This window comes from Electrona antarctica, assembly GCF_951216825.1.
Source record: "Electrona antarctica genome assembly, contig: scaffold_26, whole genome shotgun sequence".
In the NCBI taxonomy this organism is placed as follows: domain Eukaryota; kingdom Metazoa; phylum Chordata; class Actinopteri; order Myctophiformes; family Myctophidae; genus Electrona; species Electrona antarctica.
In genome coordinates, this window is record NW_027636995.1 from 1226595 (window position 1) to 1246422 (window position 19828).

Sequence of the window (19828 nt, forward strand, 5' to 3'; positions counted from 1 at the left end):
GCCAAGTCTGTGGACTTTTAGGGCAGTATTATGCGTGTCTTATGTACCAGGTCTTATGACTTAACTTAAGACCTGGAGGCGTGGTCAATGCTGTTTGGCCACTCAGAATAGCCAAATGGCATTGATCACGCCTCCAGGTCTTAAGTTAAGTCATAAGACCTGGTACTTAAGACACGCATAATACTGCCCTTAATGTTTGACGTGGGTTTGTTTAAAGTGGCACGACCAAATTGAAATTGAAAGGGTATAGAAACCTCCGCACAGAACTTTGCCTGATGAAAGATTTGCCTACCTAACGGTCAAAATGTCACGGCGTTTGCCAATAAAATAAAGTTTTAAAAAGGAGCTCTGACTGAAACAAGTGTGCAGAGGTTTCTTCCTGTCCCTTGATACTTGTCTTCAGTGGCGTGCACAGATAGACACTAGGGGGTGCTAGAGCACCCCCTGCCCTTTTGGCAATGTGCCACTCGGTGGCGCGCTATGAGCTTGTAGATCTGCTATTTTTCAATAGCTAAAGCATAACATAATGCTAACACCAAAAGGGGTTCCCGCCCAAAATGGATTAAGGCAACCGGCCGGTTCCACGCGCTGCACAAGGTGCCCTTTTTTAACTTGAGCACCTGCCCCTCTAAATGTCTGTGCACGCCACTGCTTGTCTTGATACCTTCATCATGCACCTGGCCTAAATACAGGTCAAAGATATGCACACACAATCTTCTCTGCAAAGTAATAGAATTGACACGTTTCATACACTTAAAGGTATATTCAGTGATTTGACTTAATTCAAATATCACTTATTTTTTTCTTTTTTTCTGGATAATCCTCACTACTATAGAGTGTGCTGACCATATAAGGAGTTCCTCCCTGTCCCCAGTGAGCCCCTGGGGTCAAAAAACCCTAGTTTCAGTTTTGGTGGCAGGTGGCAAAGCCTTCATCCAATCAGGATGAGAGGGGCCTTCCTCCAATCATGATCGAGTGCGGGCGGGCCTTGGTGCACATGCTGTTGGCCTGTTGAACTTCCCCCCCACTGTAGAGCGTGCATGTGCACATTTTGTTACCGGGGCGGACTGGGTGGTTTTCCAAATCACCCAAATCACTGAATGCTCCTTTAAAGGCCTCCTTCCTATGTTTTTTTTTTTGTCACATTATGTTACTGTATGTATTGTTGAGTCACTTGTTTGTTACCTGTAGGTTGACTAAGCTTTCAGGCACCTATTAAGTAGGCCCTGTGTTGGCCTACATTTATGATCATCTTATCAATTGCATTTAGTGTTTCACATACCGTCCTGTCCTGGTACTTTATGAACAACATTGAGTCTTCATTGTTAACGTTCAAGCTGATGACAGTTGCCACCTGTATTCATTTGGACTTGATTGCATCCTACTCCAGGACTCAGGACTGTGGTGGACATTTTTGTTTAAATATCTTTGTTTTGTTCCACGGACATACAAAATGAGTAGACCAATGCATAAAGAGCTATCTGACCATTACAGGTCTGAGTGTACAAATGGAACCAAATGGACCCGTAACACTTAACGGGTGCATTTGGTTCCATTTGTTCAATCTCACAGTTATGGGAGTCGTTGAAAATAAAACTCCTAAGCTAATGTGCCATATATAATGTATATCAGTGTATATATAATGTTATATATATGTATATAACAATGTATATCAGTGTCATACATTTTATGAAGAAAACCTAGAGATTGACATTCAGTAATTGTGTCTTAATTATGATCGAAATAAGAACATTGTGAGTAAAAAACAAATCTAAAATTTGCCACGTATGAGGCCAAGTCTTTGACATATATATATATACAAGTCCAGTAATTAAAGAAAACAAATTCCTCTTAGGTTGGACTGAATTGCTTTATTTTGATTCTCAACTGATTCTGACAGGACATTATGTCTACTAGCCAGGATAAAATATCTACCCTAATCTGCTCACTGCAAATACCCTGCATTTGCCTTAATCCATGATGCCATCATTGACAACCTATTATAAGGCAATATTTTCAAAATTTCATTAAAGGACCACTTCACCACTTTTCAACCTATCTTCATATAATAGGTCCTCACTAATAATCATGATAAAATGGCACAATTTTTTTCTATTCAGTCTGTGTCTCATAGGAGGGCTGTGGGCAGTTCAGAAACCCGTCCACCAGTGACATCATCATTAGGCAGATATTTTTTTAAACAAGATATTTTTACAAAAATGTTTAGATTGTTATTATCGTGAGAACGATGGCTTCCATTTTCGCATTGCAACTTTTCAGGACTACAAAGCCTGCAGTTTCTATTAGCTTGGATTCCCCATCGATGATGTCACTGGTGGACGGGTTTCTGAACTGCCCACAGCCCTCCTATGAGACACAGACTGAGTAGGAAAATAATTGTGCCATTTTATCATGATTATAAGTGAGGACCTATTATATGAAGATAGGTTGAAAAGTGGTGAAGTGGTCCTTTAAGCTTTATGTAGCATGTGACGTGTCAAACTAGGGGGTTTTCATGATTCTGAATCCATTCCAAGCATTAGCTTTGCATGAAAAACACTCCTTGGACTGAATTTGGCCATAGCCACTTACCCAAATGTCCCCAAATTGTGCTGACCTCATCACATTGATGATGGCTATGGCCGTTTTTAGCCCAAGGACCTTACAGGCGTATGCATAGGCTCAACTTATGTTACTATAGCATTTTATGTAGACTATAGACATAGCACTGTATATGCATATTTTCATTATATAGACATTCCACTGTTCTTAGCTTATGTATGATTCATGATGACTATTTTGATGTATTTGATGAATTGTTGTGAATGTGTTGTTCTTGGTTATTGTAAATCGCTCTGGATTATGAGCGTCTGCTAAATGCCTAAATTCAAAATTCATATAATTAAATATTATTTTTTTTGAGGTGTCAAAGTTGAACAAAATCTGCCCTATAGGTTTAGCAATTGGTCAACAATACCAAATGACGCTAGTTTTGTGGATTAATACCTTTTTAATGATATTTGAATAACTTCATATTCACCAAAACCAGACCAGAACTCCCACCACGGAACCCAGGTAATCAATTAATAACTACTGTATTAATGGCAAGTATTTCCTACACAGCTTCTGATATTGTGAATGTTGGCTTAATGAAACACTGATTCTGCTACACAAGTCAGTCTCAAGTGTCCTTGAGTGGGTTCCAAATGGCTGGGTGTACGGGTGTGTAACAGAGTGCACAAATGGACTCTTACGGGTCCATTTGGTTCCATTTGTGCACTCAGAGTTATGGGGGCGACTGCGGCTCAGGAGGTAGAGCAGGTCGTCCAATGATCCATGGGTCGGCGGTTGGAATCCCGGCTCCTCCTGTCTACATGTCGAAGTGTCCTTGGGCAAGACACTGAACCCCAAATTGCTCCCGATGTGCTGGTTGGTACCTTGCATGGCTTCCACCGCAATCGGTGTATGAATGGGTGAATGTAACGCCAGGGCTCCACCGGACGCGTTGCGTCTCCGTCGCGTCGCGTCAAAAAACGCACCGGTTCAATTTTAATGCACGCGTCGCGTCTCCGTCAACGCGGGCTGTGTAGCCACCCTTCATTGATTAAAAAGGGAACATTCCCTGACGGTGACGGAGACGCGACGCTGACGCGCCCGGTGGAGCCCGGCCGTAATGCACAATCTATGTAAAGCGCCTTGGATAAAGGCGCTATATAAATGCACCATTTACCATGGGGGTCCTTGAAATGAAAAAAAGTTTTGAGAACCACTAAATAGGCGCGGAAAATGGCATATGTGCATAGAGCCCATTGAAACAAATCGTTTTGGGGCTCCCAGGGAGACATCACATTGTTTTGAAAACCTCGCTCTGCACTAGTATTTCCCGCTTCACTGTGAGTAAGTATACTATTAGCAATACTTACTCAAGTACAGTTTGAATCCCGGACTTTACTGAGTAATGTGGTAGTTTTACCGATTAATACCTGAGACCAATTCTGCAAATGTCTTCTAAATCAGTTTTCTGAAAAATGTACGTTGCTATATCAGTGGTGCTCAAAATGTTTCATGTCAAGGACTCCCAAAATGATGTATTTGGCCGCGGACCCCATCCCAACATATTTTGTTCCGGGAACAGCCAGAAGTGAAGATAATTTAAAGGACCATTTCACCACTTTTCAACCTATCTTCATATAATAGGTCCTCACTAATAATCATGATAAAATGGCACTATTTCTTTCTACTCAGTCTGTGTCTCATAGGAGGGCTGTGGGCAGTTCAGAAACCTGTCCACCAGTGACATCGTTAAGCAGATTTGTTTTTAAACAAGATTTTTTTACAAAAATGTTTTATTATCGTGGGCTTCCATTTTCGCATTTCAACTTTTCAGGACTAGAAAGCCTGCAGTTTCTATTAGCTTGGATTCCCCATCGATGATGTCACTGGTGGACTGGTTTCTGAACTGCCCACAGCCCTCCTATGAGACACAGACTGAGTAGAAAAGAATGGTGGCATTTTATCATGATTATTAGTGAGGACCAATTATATGAAGATGGGTTGAAAAGTGGTGAAGTTAAAAATGAATAAGTTAAAAATAATTTGCCCATTTTCAACCATTTTCACGATAAAAAAACAAAAAAGCAGATCTACAACCTCATACGATGGCATGAAGTGACACGCTACGAGCTTGTATATCTCTTATTTTTCCATAGCCAACCAATGTGTGCTATAGTATACAGTATGGCTAAAATCTAAAAAAATCTAAAATGAGTTGTAAAATGTGAGCAGGCTGCTTATTTCCACCACTGCTAGCAGAACACTGAGCTGCAGTTTCATCCATGAAGTGAAAACAAACATCATTTCTCACAGATTGCGAGAATTGCATTTGAACAAGGCAAATTAAAATATGTTCCAGGGTCCAGGGTGTAACTGTAGACTCCACAGTCCAAGGCTCCTTTGGGATATCCACTGTGCCAGTACCTGCTAAAAAAAAAAAAAAAAATGTTTTGAACCACATCCACTCAGTCACTCACATACAATAGCAGTTCCTGCACAATCTATATTTACAATTAGTGGAAGGCCGTAAAATCCGAAATGGTTGGCTATGGCCGTTTATGTGACACGTGCGTGTCCATGCCGTGCAATGTATGTTACAGATGCATGATGGGAAGCCCAGTTTTTTTGTGTAACACCAATGTCATGTTTTGTTTTATTTATTATTATTGTATTTTTATTTGTATTTACTTTTTTCCTTAGACTTGAGCGCCCGAAAGCACTCGATAATAAACAAAATAAACAATGACATCCATTCAGTCACTCACATACAGTGACTTTGATAGAATTACAATATAAAAACATGTGAAATGTCTCACTGTGTTGTCAGTGGTGTTCCATCCACCCACGTCCATGTGCCCTCGGTCCTTTTCAGACCAATCCATGACCCAGTACCTTTAGCAGTCTCACGGTTCCATCCTCTGATGAATGCCTGATCATTTGTACATGATTGAATCATCGTTAATTTTATCCAATACTATCATCACTTCTTCTTCACACAATCATGGAAGTAGATGAGACACACACACACACACACACACACACACACACACACACACACACACACACACACACACACCTGTTCTTCTCCACTGTTAATGACCACCAGATCAGCTCCTTGATTCAGACATTCTTGTCTACCGTCCTGCCATGTTTTCCCTGTAGTGATCATGTAGTAACAGCTGTCTCCAAACAGCTTCCATTCACTGGGACACGTCTTGTCTAAAAACATCAAACAGTATTTCAATGTTGTGATACTTTTAAGTTCTACTCTTTAGTTACTTTATATATTTAGATTATTAAAATATATCAGCAGCAAGTTGTGGTGTGAGCCTGTAGATCTCTATTTTCTTTCAAACATTGACATATTTTGACATGTTGGAGTTGGAGTACCTTTTACTTTGGTATTTTGATGCGAGTATAATAATTCGATTTTGGGTTCCCTGGGTCCCAGTTCAAATTTGATTATTTTGGGAGGTCTAAAGTTCAGACAAAAACCTCTTAGGGTTGTGGTTTAGACGCTCAACCATAATCCTAAGGTTATTATTATTATTATTATTGTATTTACATTATTCTATGATAATTATTGTCGTACATCTCAGCAGTGATGAGTTTACTCCGATGTCCCACCTCTCATGCCTGAATCCCTGATAATAATTAAAACATCAATAGTAATACAAAATGTAATATTTATATAAAAAATAAAAAAAAGCTTTGTATCATCTCCCACCTGCTGTCTGTCTCTTCAGCTGGTTTACTTCATGTTGCAACTGGTCCCTCTCCAGGGTCAGGGCATCGTATAAGGTCTGCAGCTGGGTATAATCCAGGGTCAGGTTGTGGGATATGGTTGAATGATCTGCAATCATATCTATAGGTAGGACCAGTGGTGAAAAAAAGTACACACAACACAGGCTGGTTGAAGTTATTCTTTTTTTCATGTGCATCACTTATTAACGCCACTTCCTTTATCATACAGATGCACAGTAATACACAAAAAAATATAATCAGAGAAAAAGGAAACGGTGAGAATTAGGTTTCACCCGATAACAACAACTTTTGTTGTTGTTTTATATTCTCGAATACCTGCTTTGTGTTTCTGCAGTTCCTCCACTAGCGTCTCACTCTGACTTAGTCTGGTCTGGAACTCTTCCATCTTGGTTTCACTCGCAGACAGTCTGAAATCCATATCTGAGAAGCACACAGAAAACATCTTAGATAACAGGGAACGACAGTTGATCAAAAAGGTGCTCCAATCTACGTCACCCCTGGGGGCAGGGTTGGGAAGTAACGGGGGAGCTCCAGACCCCCAGGAACGTGCCCAGGGGGCCGGGCCGGTTCCGGCGTGCCGCCCCGCGTCCGAAATGGTTGAGAAATGACAGTTACCATGTGGGGGTCCCCGGGGGTGGGGGGGGGGAGCTCCAGACCCCCAGGAACGTGCCCAGGGGGCCGGGCCGGTTCCGGCGTGCCTCCCCGCGTCTGAAACGGTTAACGGTTAACCATGCTGTTTTCGTGCTCATACATACCCACCCAGCCAGCCACCCACTCAACAGGTAACTGTAACGTTTTATACAGTACATTTTAAAATGTGTAATCTGGATTACAGTAACGGTTGTATAGTAACGGGGATTACAGGCTTGGTTACATTCTCCCCTTCCCCTCATCAACTTTAGGCCTATATCAATAAATTATAACACCAAACAATAAAATAATCAGTCGAAATGAAGTACACATGACTCATGACAGTGTGCTGTGTGTCGCTGCTGCTGCTGCTGATTAATTACAGCTGTGGATCGCACATTGCAAAGTCAAACTCGTCCGCTCAATCGTGCATATAACAATTGCACTAGCAAGCTCATGTGTCTGTCTGTCTGTCTGTGTCTGCACTCTGTCATGTGAAAACTTACTTGTTAAAGTACCATTTGTTTTTTCTTTATTTTTTTCAAGAGGCCTACCAAGCATGCCTTTGGCTGTATACAAACTACCGGTATACATACATATTCTTTATATTTGTATATTTATTATAATGATTAGGGATTATTATTGTAATGATTAGGAATTAATTTGCCTTTTGTGCGAACTGTGCCTAGCTGAATAGGGAGAGAGGGCGAAATCCAAATGACCTGTTTTTAATTGGAGTTTCATTCATGATTTTTTTGGGGGGATTTAATTAATTGTATTTTGTTTGGTATTTTGGTTGGTTGAGTTATTGTATCACTGCAGTAATTGACCATAAAATTAACCATTTTATTGTTGATTGTACTACTGAAGTGATGAATTTTATTAGTGAAACTATGAAATTATTTGATTATCATTGTAACAGTATTTAATCTATATTTTTTCACGGTGTTGGGACGAAAATAAACACCCGTTGAGACCATCCAACGTTGTCATTCGGTCAACAATCGAGGGCTGCTACATTCTCAGTACCTGCTTTGTGTTTCTGCAGTTCCTCCACTAGCTTCTCAGATCTGGTCTGGAACTCTTCCATATTGGTTTCACTCGCAGACAGTCTGGAAGCCATATCTGAAAACATATGTACAATCACACAATCACTCTGGAAGGCATATCTGAAAACACACATACTGTATAACCACACAAAATACTGATATGTGAAATTCAGTGGTGGAAAAAAGTAGTACAGTATATTTACTTATCCCACTTCGAGCCATTGCCATTAATCTACGTCAATTAAAGGCAATTAATCAATGCTATCCTTAACGCCGTAATTGCCGTAGCTCTACGGCAATTGGGCTTTTATAGTGCTTTCGATTGATCAAGTCATAATGCTACTCACGTTAGCATCTGGTTGCTAATGAAATGAAATGAAATCTATATTTACCCAGGGTATCTGGGCTAAGCTCAAGAACTTGTTTCCAGCCAGGCCCTGCTCATAGAACACATTTCATCGTAGTGGTTGATGCCTTGTTCAAGGGCATTTCAGCGGTGGTAATTTTAACGTGTCGGACGGCTGATTCGAACTGGGAACCTTCCGGTATCTAGACCGCGCCGCTATCCGTTCGGCCACCGCTGCCGCTGTTGCTATCTGGTGCTGTCAATAACACAGGATCTTGCCATTAAGATCATCGTGGCCATAATCACATAATTCTATCTGTTTCTTTCAATCGCCTGTATCTCCTATTCCTCGTCCCAGATGGCATTTTTTGTCAAAACAAGGTTTATTCCAGGGCCCAGAGCAGACGATGTGATCCTTCTGCATCATGTTAAAGCAGCACCCGTGGCAAACATGGAATGATGTTGCATCCTCACACACCCCAACATAAGATCATAACATAGCATAGATTTTTGGCTCTTCAAAATATGAGATGAACAGGGAAAATGCTAGCGGTCTAAGAGTTAAGTAAAAGTAGTAATACTGTAGAAATAGTATTGCATCAAAATTAAAAATGTACTTAAAGGGGAATACCACTCATTTTCAACATTTTACTATGTCATTAATACACCTTTAGAATCATAAAAAAGTCCCCCCATTCTGTGTTTCCTAGAACTGGAGGTCTGAAAAAATCATTAACATGGTGAATCACATCTTGATGATGTCATCAAGACAGCTGCTCGACCAACTGGCCATTAAAGATGTCTTGACACCTCCTTTGTTTAAAGAGAATCTCAAGGTTCTCAGAAGGAGGTGGAACACTTACTGTGCTCCCCTCTCCTGACCATCTCTTTGAGACAGCAAGAGTCTATGGACTTTAATGTTTGTTTAGGGTAAATTATGTTGTAATTCGTGCCAGCCAAGTGTATGGACTTTAATGTTTGTTTAGGGTAATGAAAACGTAAGCTGTCATCTGGCTGATATAAACACTGCCCTCACTGCGCCCCTCACTTCACACATGTGTGATTTCTTTTTTACCAACGCTGACCGGCGCCTGATACATTATACTGTAGCTTCAGGTCTGAATGCACCTAATTAGACTCATTGAAAACACACATCCCTGCTTCTGGTGACATGTTTCTTTTTGTCTCCACCAGGCCGAAGGCATGGGGAGAGAGTATGTTTTGCACTCCGTCCGTCCGTCCGTGTGTCCGTGTGTCCGTCCGTCCGTCCGTCCGTCCTTCCGTATGTGAACAGCTAATCTCCGGCACCGTTAACCCGGTCGATGCCAAATTTTGCACACACACTCCCTGGATGCCAACGATGAACCTCTGCTCCAAAATTTCCAGAACGGCCTGTTATAGCGCCACCAGGAGGCCGCTTTGTTCAAAACAACTTTTTGGACAGTACGCCTACAGATTTTGTCCAAACATCACGCAAATTGGTACACAGTCTCTCTAGAGCCATTCAACGAAACGTGTATTTCAGATTTCTCAGACTCCATGCTGATTGGCTAAGATTGGCTTCCAAAGTTCGCAGGAGTGCTCAGTTTCAAACAAAATGCTGCAAATCATGAACACATCGTGTGATTTCCGTGAAATTGTGCAGGCACATTCCCACTAGGCAGAGGAAGAAATGCCACATGAACATTTTCAACTCAGCCTCATGGTGGCGCTATAACTGGCCGAAAAGTGTTTTTACCTCTAACTGCACGGATCTGTGGATAACTTTGTATGCCAACTCCCTAGAGTTTTTCACATCTGCTCTTTATAGCGCCACCAGGAGGCCCACATATGTAAAACACATTTTCTAATATTACTCCTTCAGATTTTATCCAAATTTCACGCGAATCTGTACATGTGATCAAGACGGGTTTGTTTGATTTCTCATAATCCACCCTCATTGGCTACGATCATTTATATTGCTCCTAAACATTTTGCCAAACATCACACACACACACCTCCTGGTGGAGACCTGTGCCCAGAAGGGCACTTTTTCTAGTTTTATTTATTTCTAAATTATATATAATCAATTATCGTAAATATTGAATCAAGCAACTCCCCCCCAACCCCCCCCCCCCCCCCTCTCTCTATCTCTCTCTCATTAGCAGGCAACAGTGCAGCACTATCTCTCTCTCTCTCCGTTTCTGGCACAACAGCGCCCCTACTGGTACTCATAGTCAGAGTCACACACAAACATAGGTTAACACATCAGAGTCACACACAAACATAGGTTAACACATCAGAGTCACACACAAACATAGGTTAACACATCAGAGTCACACACAAACATAGGTTAACACATCAGAGTCACACACAAACATAGGTTAACACATCAGAGTCACACACAAACATAGGTTAACACATCAGAGTCACACACAAACATAGGTTAACACAGACATTGCTGTTCCTTGGAGTGGTTGCGGTGGCCGAACGGTTTGCGGAGCGGTCTTGATACCGGAAGGTCGCCAGTTCGTATCCCCGGACCGGCACGTTAAAATTACCACCGCTGAAGTGCCCTTGAGCAAGGCATTGAACCACTACCATGAAATGTTCTATGAGCAGGGCTTGGCTGTAAACAAGTATCTGATGCTTAGTCCAGTTACCCTGGGTCAATATAGTAACTTTGCTTTGCTTTGCTTACTCAAAAATGTCACAAAAGAAAGAGGCTAAAATGAGCCCACTCGTGTCTGAAAGGTAAACATAGGCTACCTACCTGCATGTTGTCCTTCCAGTTGGCTCTTAAACTTCTGGAACAGATCTTTCACCTCCCAGCGGATGTCATCGGCCTCAGCCAGACAGAACAGCAGAAGCAGCAAAGCAGTCTTCATTGTGAAGTGAACTGTGTGAGGCCAACATGCATGACAGCCTGTATTTATTGGAGGTTCATCAGACCCTGAACATTGTTCGGTTCGTTCAGGGGGGAGTGACAGGTATATCCTCTTTCTCATTGGATGGAGGCGTGGAGAAGCATGTTTAGAGCCAACTGTTTTTTTAACACACTTTTAGGGGAGGTGGAGTTAAGCTGTGTGTGTTCCTAAGAGCAGTGGTTCTCAGAGTGTTCCCAGGAGTCCCCGAGGGTCCGTTTAAACACATTTAAACCTATTTTATATTTGGTTCATTGCAAAAAAGAAAAAAAATCTACAAGCCAAGCTGAACATAAGCTACTTAAATGTCATTGCACAGAATGTACCATTTCACAAGCTTTCAGAATGATTAGAAAATTGTAGATCTACAAGCTCAGCGTTGCTATTTTCAAATAGCCATGCAAAGTTAAGTATGCATAAGTTGTTAATGTGTGTTTTGTGATAATCTAAATCTAAAAAGTAACTAAAGTTTTCAATGAATTACAGGGGAGCTAAAGGGGCCATATAGGGGTCAAACAGTATAGGAATGTGCTGGACACATGATCAGTGCTGACAGTGTGTAAACATGTTGCTAATTATAATATTGATCTAACTTAATAAATCTACATGTGTAATCTGACAGTGTCTAAACATGTTGATATGATATTGATCTAACTGCGATGTGGCACAAAGGTTCACTCGATATTTCATTTCAACACCAAAAAGAGACATTCAGTGCTTCCCCCCAAAACTGATGCCCTATAGGGCGGCTGTGGCTCAGGAGGTAGAGCAGGTCGTCCAATGATCCCTGGGTCGGCGGTTCGAATCCCGGCTCCTCCTGTCCACATGTCGAAGTGTCCTTGGGCAAGACACTGAACCCCACATTGCCTCCAATGAGTTGGTCGGTGTGAGCTCGCCACCATTGGTGTGTGAATGTGGGAAGTGAGGACGCTGGCGTCGACTGTTCGCCGCTTCACCTCCCAATGTATGAATGAATGAACCATTGTAAAGCGCTTTGAGCACTCGGAAAAGCGCTATAAAAATGCAATTCATTATTATTATTATTATTATTTCATAAAAAGAAAATCACACTTGTGTGATGTGAGGGACGCTCGTCGATCATACATCATCACATTCCGGACAATCCTTTTTGGCGTCCTCATTCTTCTGTCCTCACTTTTTATCTTAATGTTTTAAGCCCTTGGCCAATCAAATCATCGCTACGGGATGGGGTACACACGCACACACAAAGCTGGGCATAAAAGAACCACTGCTCTGAAGATGCCTGCACGCATGCCTGCACGCATGCATGGCACTGTTAAGTATAAATCATGTTTACTCTAATTCCAAATCTAACTTATAAATGTGACTACTTTTATTAGGACTGTCATTGTGGATTTTATTATGTATTTTATTTTTTTCATTTCATATAAAAGCAAGGAATCATACTGTAGCTACAAATTGACATATTGGTTGTGCAGTTGTACAAATACTCCGTTTCCAGTCCAGTTTTGAAGATATGGCTTATAGAGTAATGTCTTGCAGAGATACAGGGAGTTGAGAAATCAGGCCTGAAAGGTTCACTTCTGTGATCTAACCTATCCCAGGAAGGTCAGTAGGATTGTTAATCAATAGACTGGAATAATAATATTGTCAAGCAAGCTAAAAAGCGTGCGTGCGTGCTCGCATGTGTGTCTACTTGAATGTTTGTGTTTATCTGCTTTATCTTATAACTCGACCAGTGACCGGCTGTAAAGCACCGAGTCGGTAACGATGGAAGTTGGAGCTCCATGCCAGAGTACCCGTTCCACCCATCTATGCCCATATATGGAGATGTCTGTATCCGTCTCTCTGCGTTCCTTTCTTCCTATATACGGAGTTCTGTGTAATGCATGCCCAAATATGGAGTGTTGTGATGTCAGAACAGGCCAGCTCCATACTGTATATGGACCCTGGGACCCGATGCCCGGGCCGAGGCCTTTTGTGGCGGCTCTGGACAACCGTGGGTCCGACCGACTCGACACCGGGAATCTGAAGTCGGTGGGGCTGACGGTTCTCGAGTACGTGTATTACAGCCGTACACACGTACAGACAGGCCATATCCGGGATCCTGGTGAATCATTCATAACCGTAAAACGTAACCACAAAACAAAGGGTATTTATTAAATATAGTATATCATATAGGCCTATATTCCATATCACATTATATTCTATTCTATATCACATTGTGTTGAGGGTCCTAGGGAGACATCACATTGTGTTGAGGGTCCTAGGGAGACATCACATTGTGTTGAGGGTCCTAGGGAGACATCACATTGTGTTGGGGGTCCTAGGGAGACATCACATTGTGTTGGGGGTCCTAGGGAGACATCACATTGTGTTGAGGGTCCTAGGGAGACATCACATTGTGTTGGGGGTCCTAGGGAGACATCACATTGTGTTGGGGGTCCTAGGGAGACATCACATTGTGTTGGGGGTCCTAGGGAGACATCACATTGTGTTGAGGGTCCTAGGGAGACATCACATTGTGTTGGGGGTCCTAAGGAGACATCACATTGTGTTGGGGGTCCTAGGGAGACATCACATTGTGTTGAGGGTCCTAGGGAGACATCACATTGTGTTGGGGGTCCTAGGGAGACATCACATTGTGTTGGGGGTCCTAGGGAGACATCACATTGTGTTGAGGGTCCTAGGGAGACATCACATTGTGTTGGGGGTCCTAGGGAGACATCACATTGTGTTGAGGGTCTTAGGGAGACATCACATTGTGTTGAGGGTCATAGGGAGACATCACATTGTGTTGAGGGTCCTAGGGAGACATCACATTGTGTTGAGGGTCCTAGGGAGACATCACATTGTGTTGAGGGTCCTAGGGAGACATCACATTGTGTTGAGGGTCCTAGGGAGACATCACATTGTGTTGAGGGTCCTATGGAGACATCACATTGTGTTGATGGTCATAGGGAGACATCACATTGTGTTGGGGGTCCTAGGGAGACATCACATTGTGTTGAGGGTCCTAGGGAGACATCACATTGTGTTGGGGGTCCTAGGGAGACATCACATTGTGTTGGGGGTCCTAGGGAGACATCACATTGTGTTGGGGGTCCTAGGGAGACATCACATTGTGTTGGGGGTCCTAGGGAGACATCACATTGTGTTGGGGGTCCTAGGGAGACATCACATTGTGTTGGGGGTCTTAGGGAGACATCACATTGTTCTTGAGGGTCCTAGGGAGACATCACATTGTGTTGGGGGTCCTAGGGAGACATCACATTGTGTTGGGGGTCCTAGGGAGACATCACATTGTGTTGGGGGTCCTAGGGAGACATCACATTGTGTTGGGGGTCCTAGGGAGACATCATATCACACCGGCCCAGTGTTTGGAAACCTGCGCTCAACAGTGGTTCTCAAACATTATCATATCAAGGACCCCCAAATTGACATTTATTAGCCCGCGGACCCCCATTTGAAGAGATATGCCAGGGACCCCCATAAGAGAAGAATTGTACGGCTCTAGCAGTGATTCTCAACCTGTGTAATTTCAAGGACCCCCCCAGTTTGACATGCATTAGTCTACGGACCCCCATTTAATGGCATTTCTATATCTCTGGGACCCCAATTTATATTGTAAAATCACACTAGGGTTACAGACCCTTAAGGTTCCATTTGGTTCCAAACTATAATTTAGCTGGGGGCCCCCTGGAACTCCCTCAAGGACCACTGGGGGTCCCCGGACCCCACTTTGGAAACCACTGCTCTACAACAGTGCATGTTCTCAAACATTATCATATATCAAGGACCCACAAATTGATATATTTGGCTACAAATGTACCTCCATCTAAAAAGATCATTGTGCCAGGGAAAATTATAATTTACTACTTTTTTCTGGGGACCCACTGGAACCCGCTCAATGAGCCCTCATTGAGAACCTCTGCAGTATTATTTCACTGTGAAAATAGCTTATCTACACGATCACAATTGCGTCATGTTGTGACGCGTTTGTGCTTGTGTGAGCTTGTACTGTATTTCCACTATTTTGGCAGAATGTTTGTCCCCAGAATAGGGTCACTATTAGGTTCAAGTTGTGAAAACAAAATGAATAACATGCTATACCATCACAGCCATATATTACGCATTCTAACAAGTGAGCATAACAACAATACAACAGTATAAAAATAACTACTTACTGAGTAATTAAGTATATATTATTAGGAATATGAATACTGTTAAACAAACTCCATGAGGCAAAACAAACATTATTTCTCACAGATATTAGTTATCTGAACATAACGTATGAAACCATGTTCCAGAACTTCCAGGGTCTTCAGAGTGACTGTAGACTCCACAATCCCAGCCGTCTCTGTTTTGAGGCCATCCATTGATCCAGTACCTGCAAAAAAAACAACAACAATGACATCTACTCAGTCACTCACATACATGAATGAATGAATGAATTGTATTTGTATAGCACCTTTCCAAACATATAGTTACAAAGTGCTTTACAGACAGGTTATAAAACAGGAATCATAAAAACATCAAAACATCCGAAACAATGAAATATGAAGAAAATAACAGGTCAATAAAACAATTAAAAACAATATTAGGAAAAAACACTTGGCATATAGATGTGTTTTTAAAAGCGTTTTAAAAGAAGACACTGATTCTGCTAACCTAAGAGCCAGTGGCAGGGAGTTCCAGAGCAAAGGTGCCCGAGCCGCAAAGGCCCGGTCACCCCGAGTGACCAGACGTGTTGCAAGAGGAACTAGGAGGGCCCTATCCGATGATCTGAGGCAGCGCACAGGGTTATGGGGTTGCAGCAAGTCTGTTATATAAATAGTTTAAATAGCTTTAAAAGTAATCAATACAATCTTAAAATCAATTCTGTAGCTCACAGGGAGCCAGTGAAGAGTAGCTAAAATAGGTGTGATATGCTCACCTATTATACAGTACTTATGGCTTGATTTGAAATGGCAAGTAATGTACATGGATAACCTGAAGCTGTTAGTTATAATAATGCAGAAATATATGTGTGTTCAACTAAGTAAGGAAAATTAAATTGCATTGATAAGTGCAATTTGATTTAACTCACAGTATTAAGGTGAAACAACAAGTTATTACAAGTTCAATCAACTTAAATAAACTTATCTGAGTTGAAACAAAGTGAATAGTGAGGTTGACATAATTGTAATTGACAAGTTCAATCAACTTTGATAACTTACAAAACTAGAACTGCACTCTGTCGAGTGCCTACTTGCTTGTTGCACACAAGTAGGCCAGAGCGGGCAAGTACTGTAGACCGCTACAAACTTTCAAATCTCAGCCTCTCTGTGAAAGAACGTTTGCAATATTGAATTATTAGGTTTAGCTATGTGCTATGTACCTTGATTTTGGAGGAAAAAAAGTAGTATTTTGAAGTATGGTAATTATTACTTATGCCTGCTATGGCAGTGGTGTCAGATTACATACATGTATACATAGGGACATTACCTTTAGTCCACCCGACACTGAAACATGTCATCGTTACGTCACCATCGATAACCAATTATACCCTGGCATTGGTACATATATTCATCACGTCATATGCTCATGTCTATTTATATGTTTATTTATTTATTTATTTATTTGACAGGGACAAAGCTCATTAATCAACATGTCAGTTTTCACATCAATGTAAATGGGCCAGAGTTAGCCAAAGCTAAATTTCATCTGTAGTCCATGGGCAGGCTCTTAAGAAATGAATGATAAAACGAAAGACATAGTGTAGTGTGCCAGCACACAACACCATGCGTTGATGCCATGTGTGCATATGTGCCAGCACCCAACACTATGTCCATACAAAAACACAATACAACAGATAAAAGAAAGACAGAATGTCTATGTATGTATATGTCATTTCTGAGTTGGTTAGTGGTATAATGTGGTTACTCGGGTGGTTTGATGCTTTAATCCACCCGACAATGAAACATATCATCATTACGTCACCATCGTAAACCAATTATACCCTGGCATTGGTACATATATCTTCATCACGTCATGGGACATACGCTTCGTAGCATGACGGAAAACATACCTGCACGGTCTGCTTCCGTATGTCCTGTGCCAGCATATGACGTCATATCATATGCTGCTAAGGGACATTGGTACATATCTTCATCACGTCATGGGACATACGCTTCGTAGCATGACGGGAAACATACCTGCACGGTCTGCTTCGTGCCAGCATATGACGTCATATCATATGCTGCTAAGGGACATACGCATCGTAGCACCTGACTGATAACATCACTTGCACGCTCTGCTTGCGCAAGTAACAAGGTTGAGACAACTAGAATACTGTAGTTGTGTCAACTTTCTAAACTTGACTATCTGAGTTGAAATAACGTGAACAGTGAGGTTGACTTAATTAGCAAAAGCTGTGCAGCACCAGGACCTGCATTTTCAGGTTGAAACGATGTCAATTGTTTTGCAGTGATAAGTCAGCTCCTCATGACACGGCCTATCTCAAGAGTGTGTGACTTACAGAAAAGGGACTAGTGATCAATAAGGAATGATTGATAAGGGGATCAAAATGGATTACAAAAATAACTCCCTATCCAGATATCCACACGCGTGTGGACATCACATAAACTTTAGTTGCAGGTTATTTGAAAAGAATTCATAAATCATCATTTTAACTCCATGTTAACAATTTCATGTCCACACGATTGGGACATACACAAACATTACATGTGCAGTTAGGTTACATTCAGGGCTGGACTGGCCACATGTCATACCGGGCATATTCCCAGTGGGGCGTGACCGTAGGGGGCCGCCATGATAATTAAAAAAAAAAAAAAAAAGTTTTCTTTTTTTTCTTTTTATTCATGATAATGTCACTGTACCTGTATCAGTGAGTGACAAATAAACCCTCTACAAAGGGTTGTGTAGTTGTCTATTGGTTTGTATAATTTATGTTGTTCTGTAAAAGTGGTGGTATTAGGGCTTGTTTGTTTGTGTGTGCCTCGACGGAGCGGGCGGTAGAGTTTCTGCTACGGTATCTGCACGCTGGTTGTGGTGGGCCGGTCTGGGCCAAATTCACGCGAAAATGACCGGGCCGAATTTTTGTCCCAGTCCAGCCCTGGTTACAGTCACCACCTGTGCGCACACACACAAACACACATGCACATATTAACTGTATATATGATGTACAGTACAGTAGAGGGTACAGTAGAGGGACCCCCACACGGTAACTCTGTCGTTTTGGATGCGGGGCGGCTCGCCGGAACCGGCCCGGCACCCTGAGTGCATTCCTGTGGGTCTGGAACTTCGAGTGTGTGTCCATGTGTGTATGACACATGGTCATACAGGCCTCAAAACTCTAATGCTCCACACGTCCCAGACTCTTCTCCCTTCTGGCTCCAAAACTATCCACGTTTTTCCCCGCCAAGGCACTGGGGCTCCTTGTGTGTGCTTTGCTTCCTTCAGGCCGCGTTGCCATGTCTGCTTATTGTAAGCAACCTTTGACTTGTTTTTTCTGTACAATTTACAATTTAGGCATTTAGCAGACGCTCTTAATCCAGAGTGACTTGCATTAAGCAATAACAAAAGCATGGCATACATCGCATATATAAAAAGTAGTTATCATGAATCATGCGTAAACTAAGAACGTAACAGTGGAGTATCTATGTAAACTATACTATATTATATATGTGTACTATAAAGTGCTATGACTACATGAAATGCAATTCTAGTGCTGTTTACGTAACAAGCTATAAGTCTGTTTAAAATACTATCTAAGTCTACATAAAGTGCTATCTAAGGGGCCCGTTGCAAATAAATTATTGGTAGTTGCTGGTTGATGGTTTTTTTTGTTGGGCTTGATTCTAAAGTGTACAGTAGTTGCTTATTTGGGCTTGCTTCCACATTTCTTCACATCAAAGAACCCCAGATTAAAATGTAATTGGCATCAGACAATCCATCAGAACATATTTTGTGCCTTTTTTATTAAAATGTTTAAAAAATATTCAAAATATTTCGATTTATTCTCAATGTGTTTTTAAATAACAGATGTACAACCTCACAATGTGTCACTGTGAGCTTGCAGATCAGCTATTTTCATTTGTGGTTGTTTTCATAGACGTGGTCACTTGTTTCTCTTGCAAAACTGGCAACACAGCAAGAGAAAGAGGAACTTATGCACACACAAACGCAAAGACTTATGGGTTATAGGAAAAAGGTGAATATGGAATGAACTTCCCATTGCAATCAGAACTGCAGACTCACTCTCAATCTTCCGCCATATAAAAACCCACCTCTTCAGACTCCATCTTGGCCCATGCATATAGCACTTGCTGGAGCACTTGATTTGGCCTCGACGACCTTGCAGGCAAATGCAAAGGCTAAAACGTATGTAATTTAGATTTATAATTGTCTCCACCAGGCCGAAGGCTTGGGGAGAGAGTATGTTTTGCACTCCGTCCGTGTGTGTGTGTGTGTGTGTGTGTGTGTGTGAGTCCGTCCATGTGTGAGTGTGTCCGTCCGTCTGTTAACAGCTAATCTCCGGCATCGTTAACCCGGTCGATACCAAATTCCGCATGCACACTCCCTGGATGCCAACGATG

The 19828-nt window shown here is 41.9% G+C and overlaps 1 protein-coding gene across 1 annotated transcript; it reads right to left on the reverse strand.

Annotated features, from left to right (window-relative positions):
• Positions 1-4452: 4452 nt before the first annotated feature.
• LOC306919527 (CD209 antigen-like protein C) lies at positions 4453-11210 on the reverse strand (the record flags this gene model as incomplete). The annotated part of the gene is made up of 7 exons (XM_079532294.1): positions 4453-4977; positions 5370-5482; positions 5630-5772; positions 6281-6418; positions 6634-6738; positions 7978-8073; positions 11096-11210. 7 exons carry the CDS (start codon positions 11208-11210, stop codon positions 4854-4856), a joined length of 834 nt encoding a protein of 277 aa, XP_079388420.1. The 3' UTR covers positions 4453-4853.
• Between the last annotated feature and the right edge of the window lie 8618 nt (positions 11211-19828).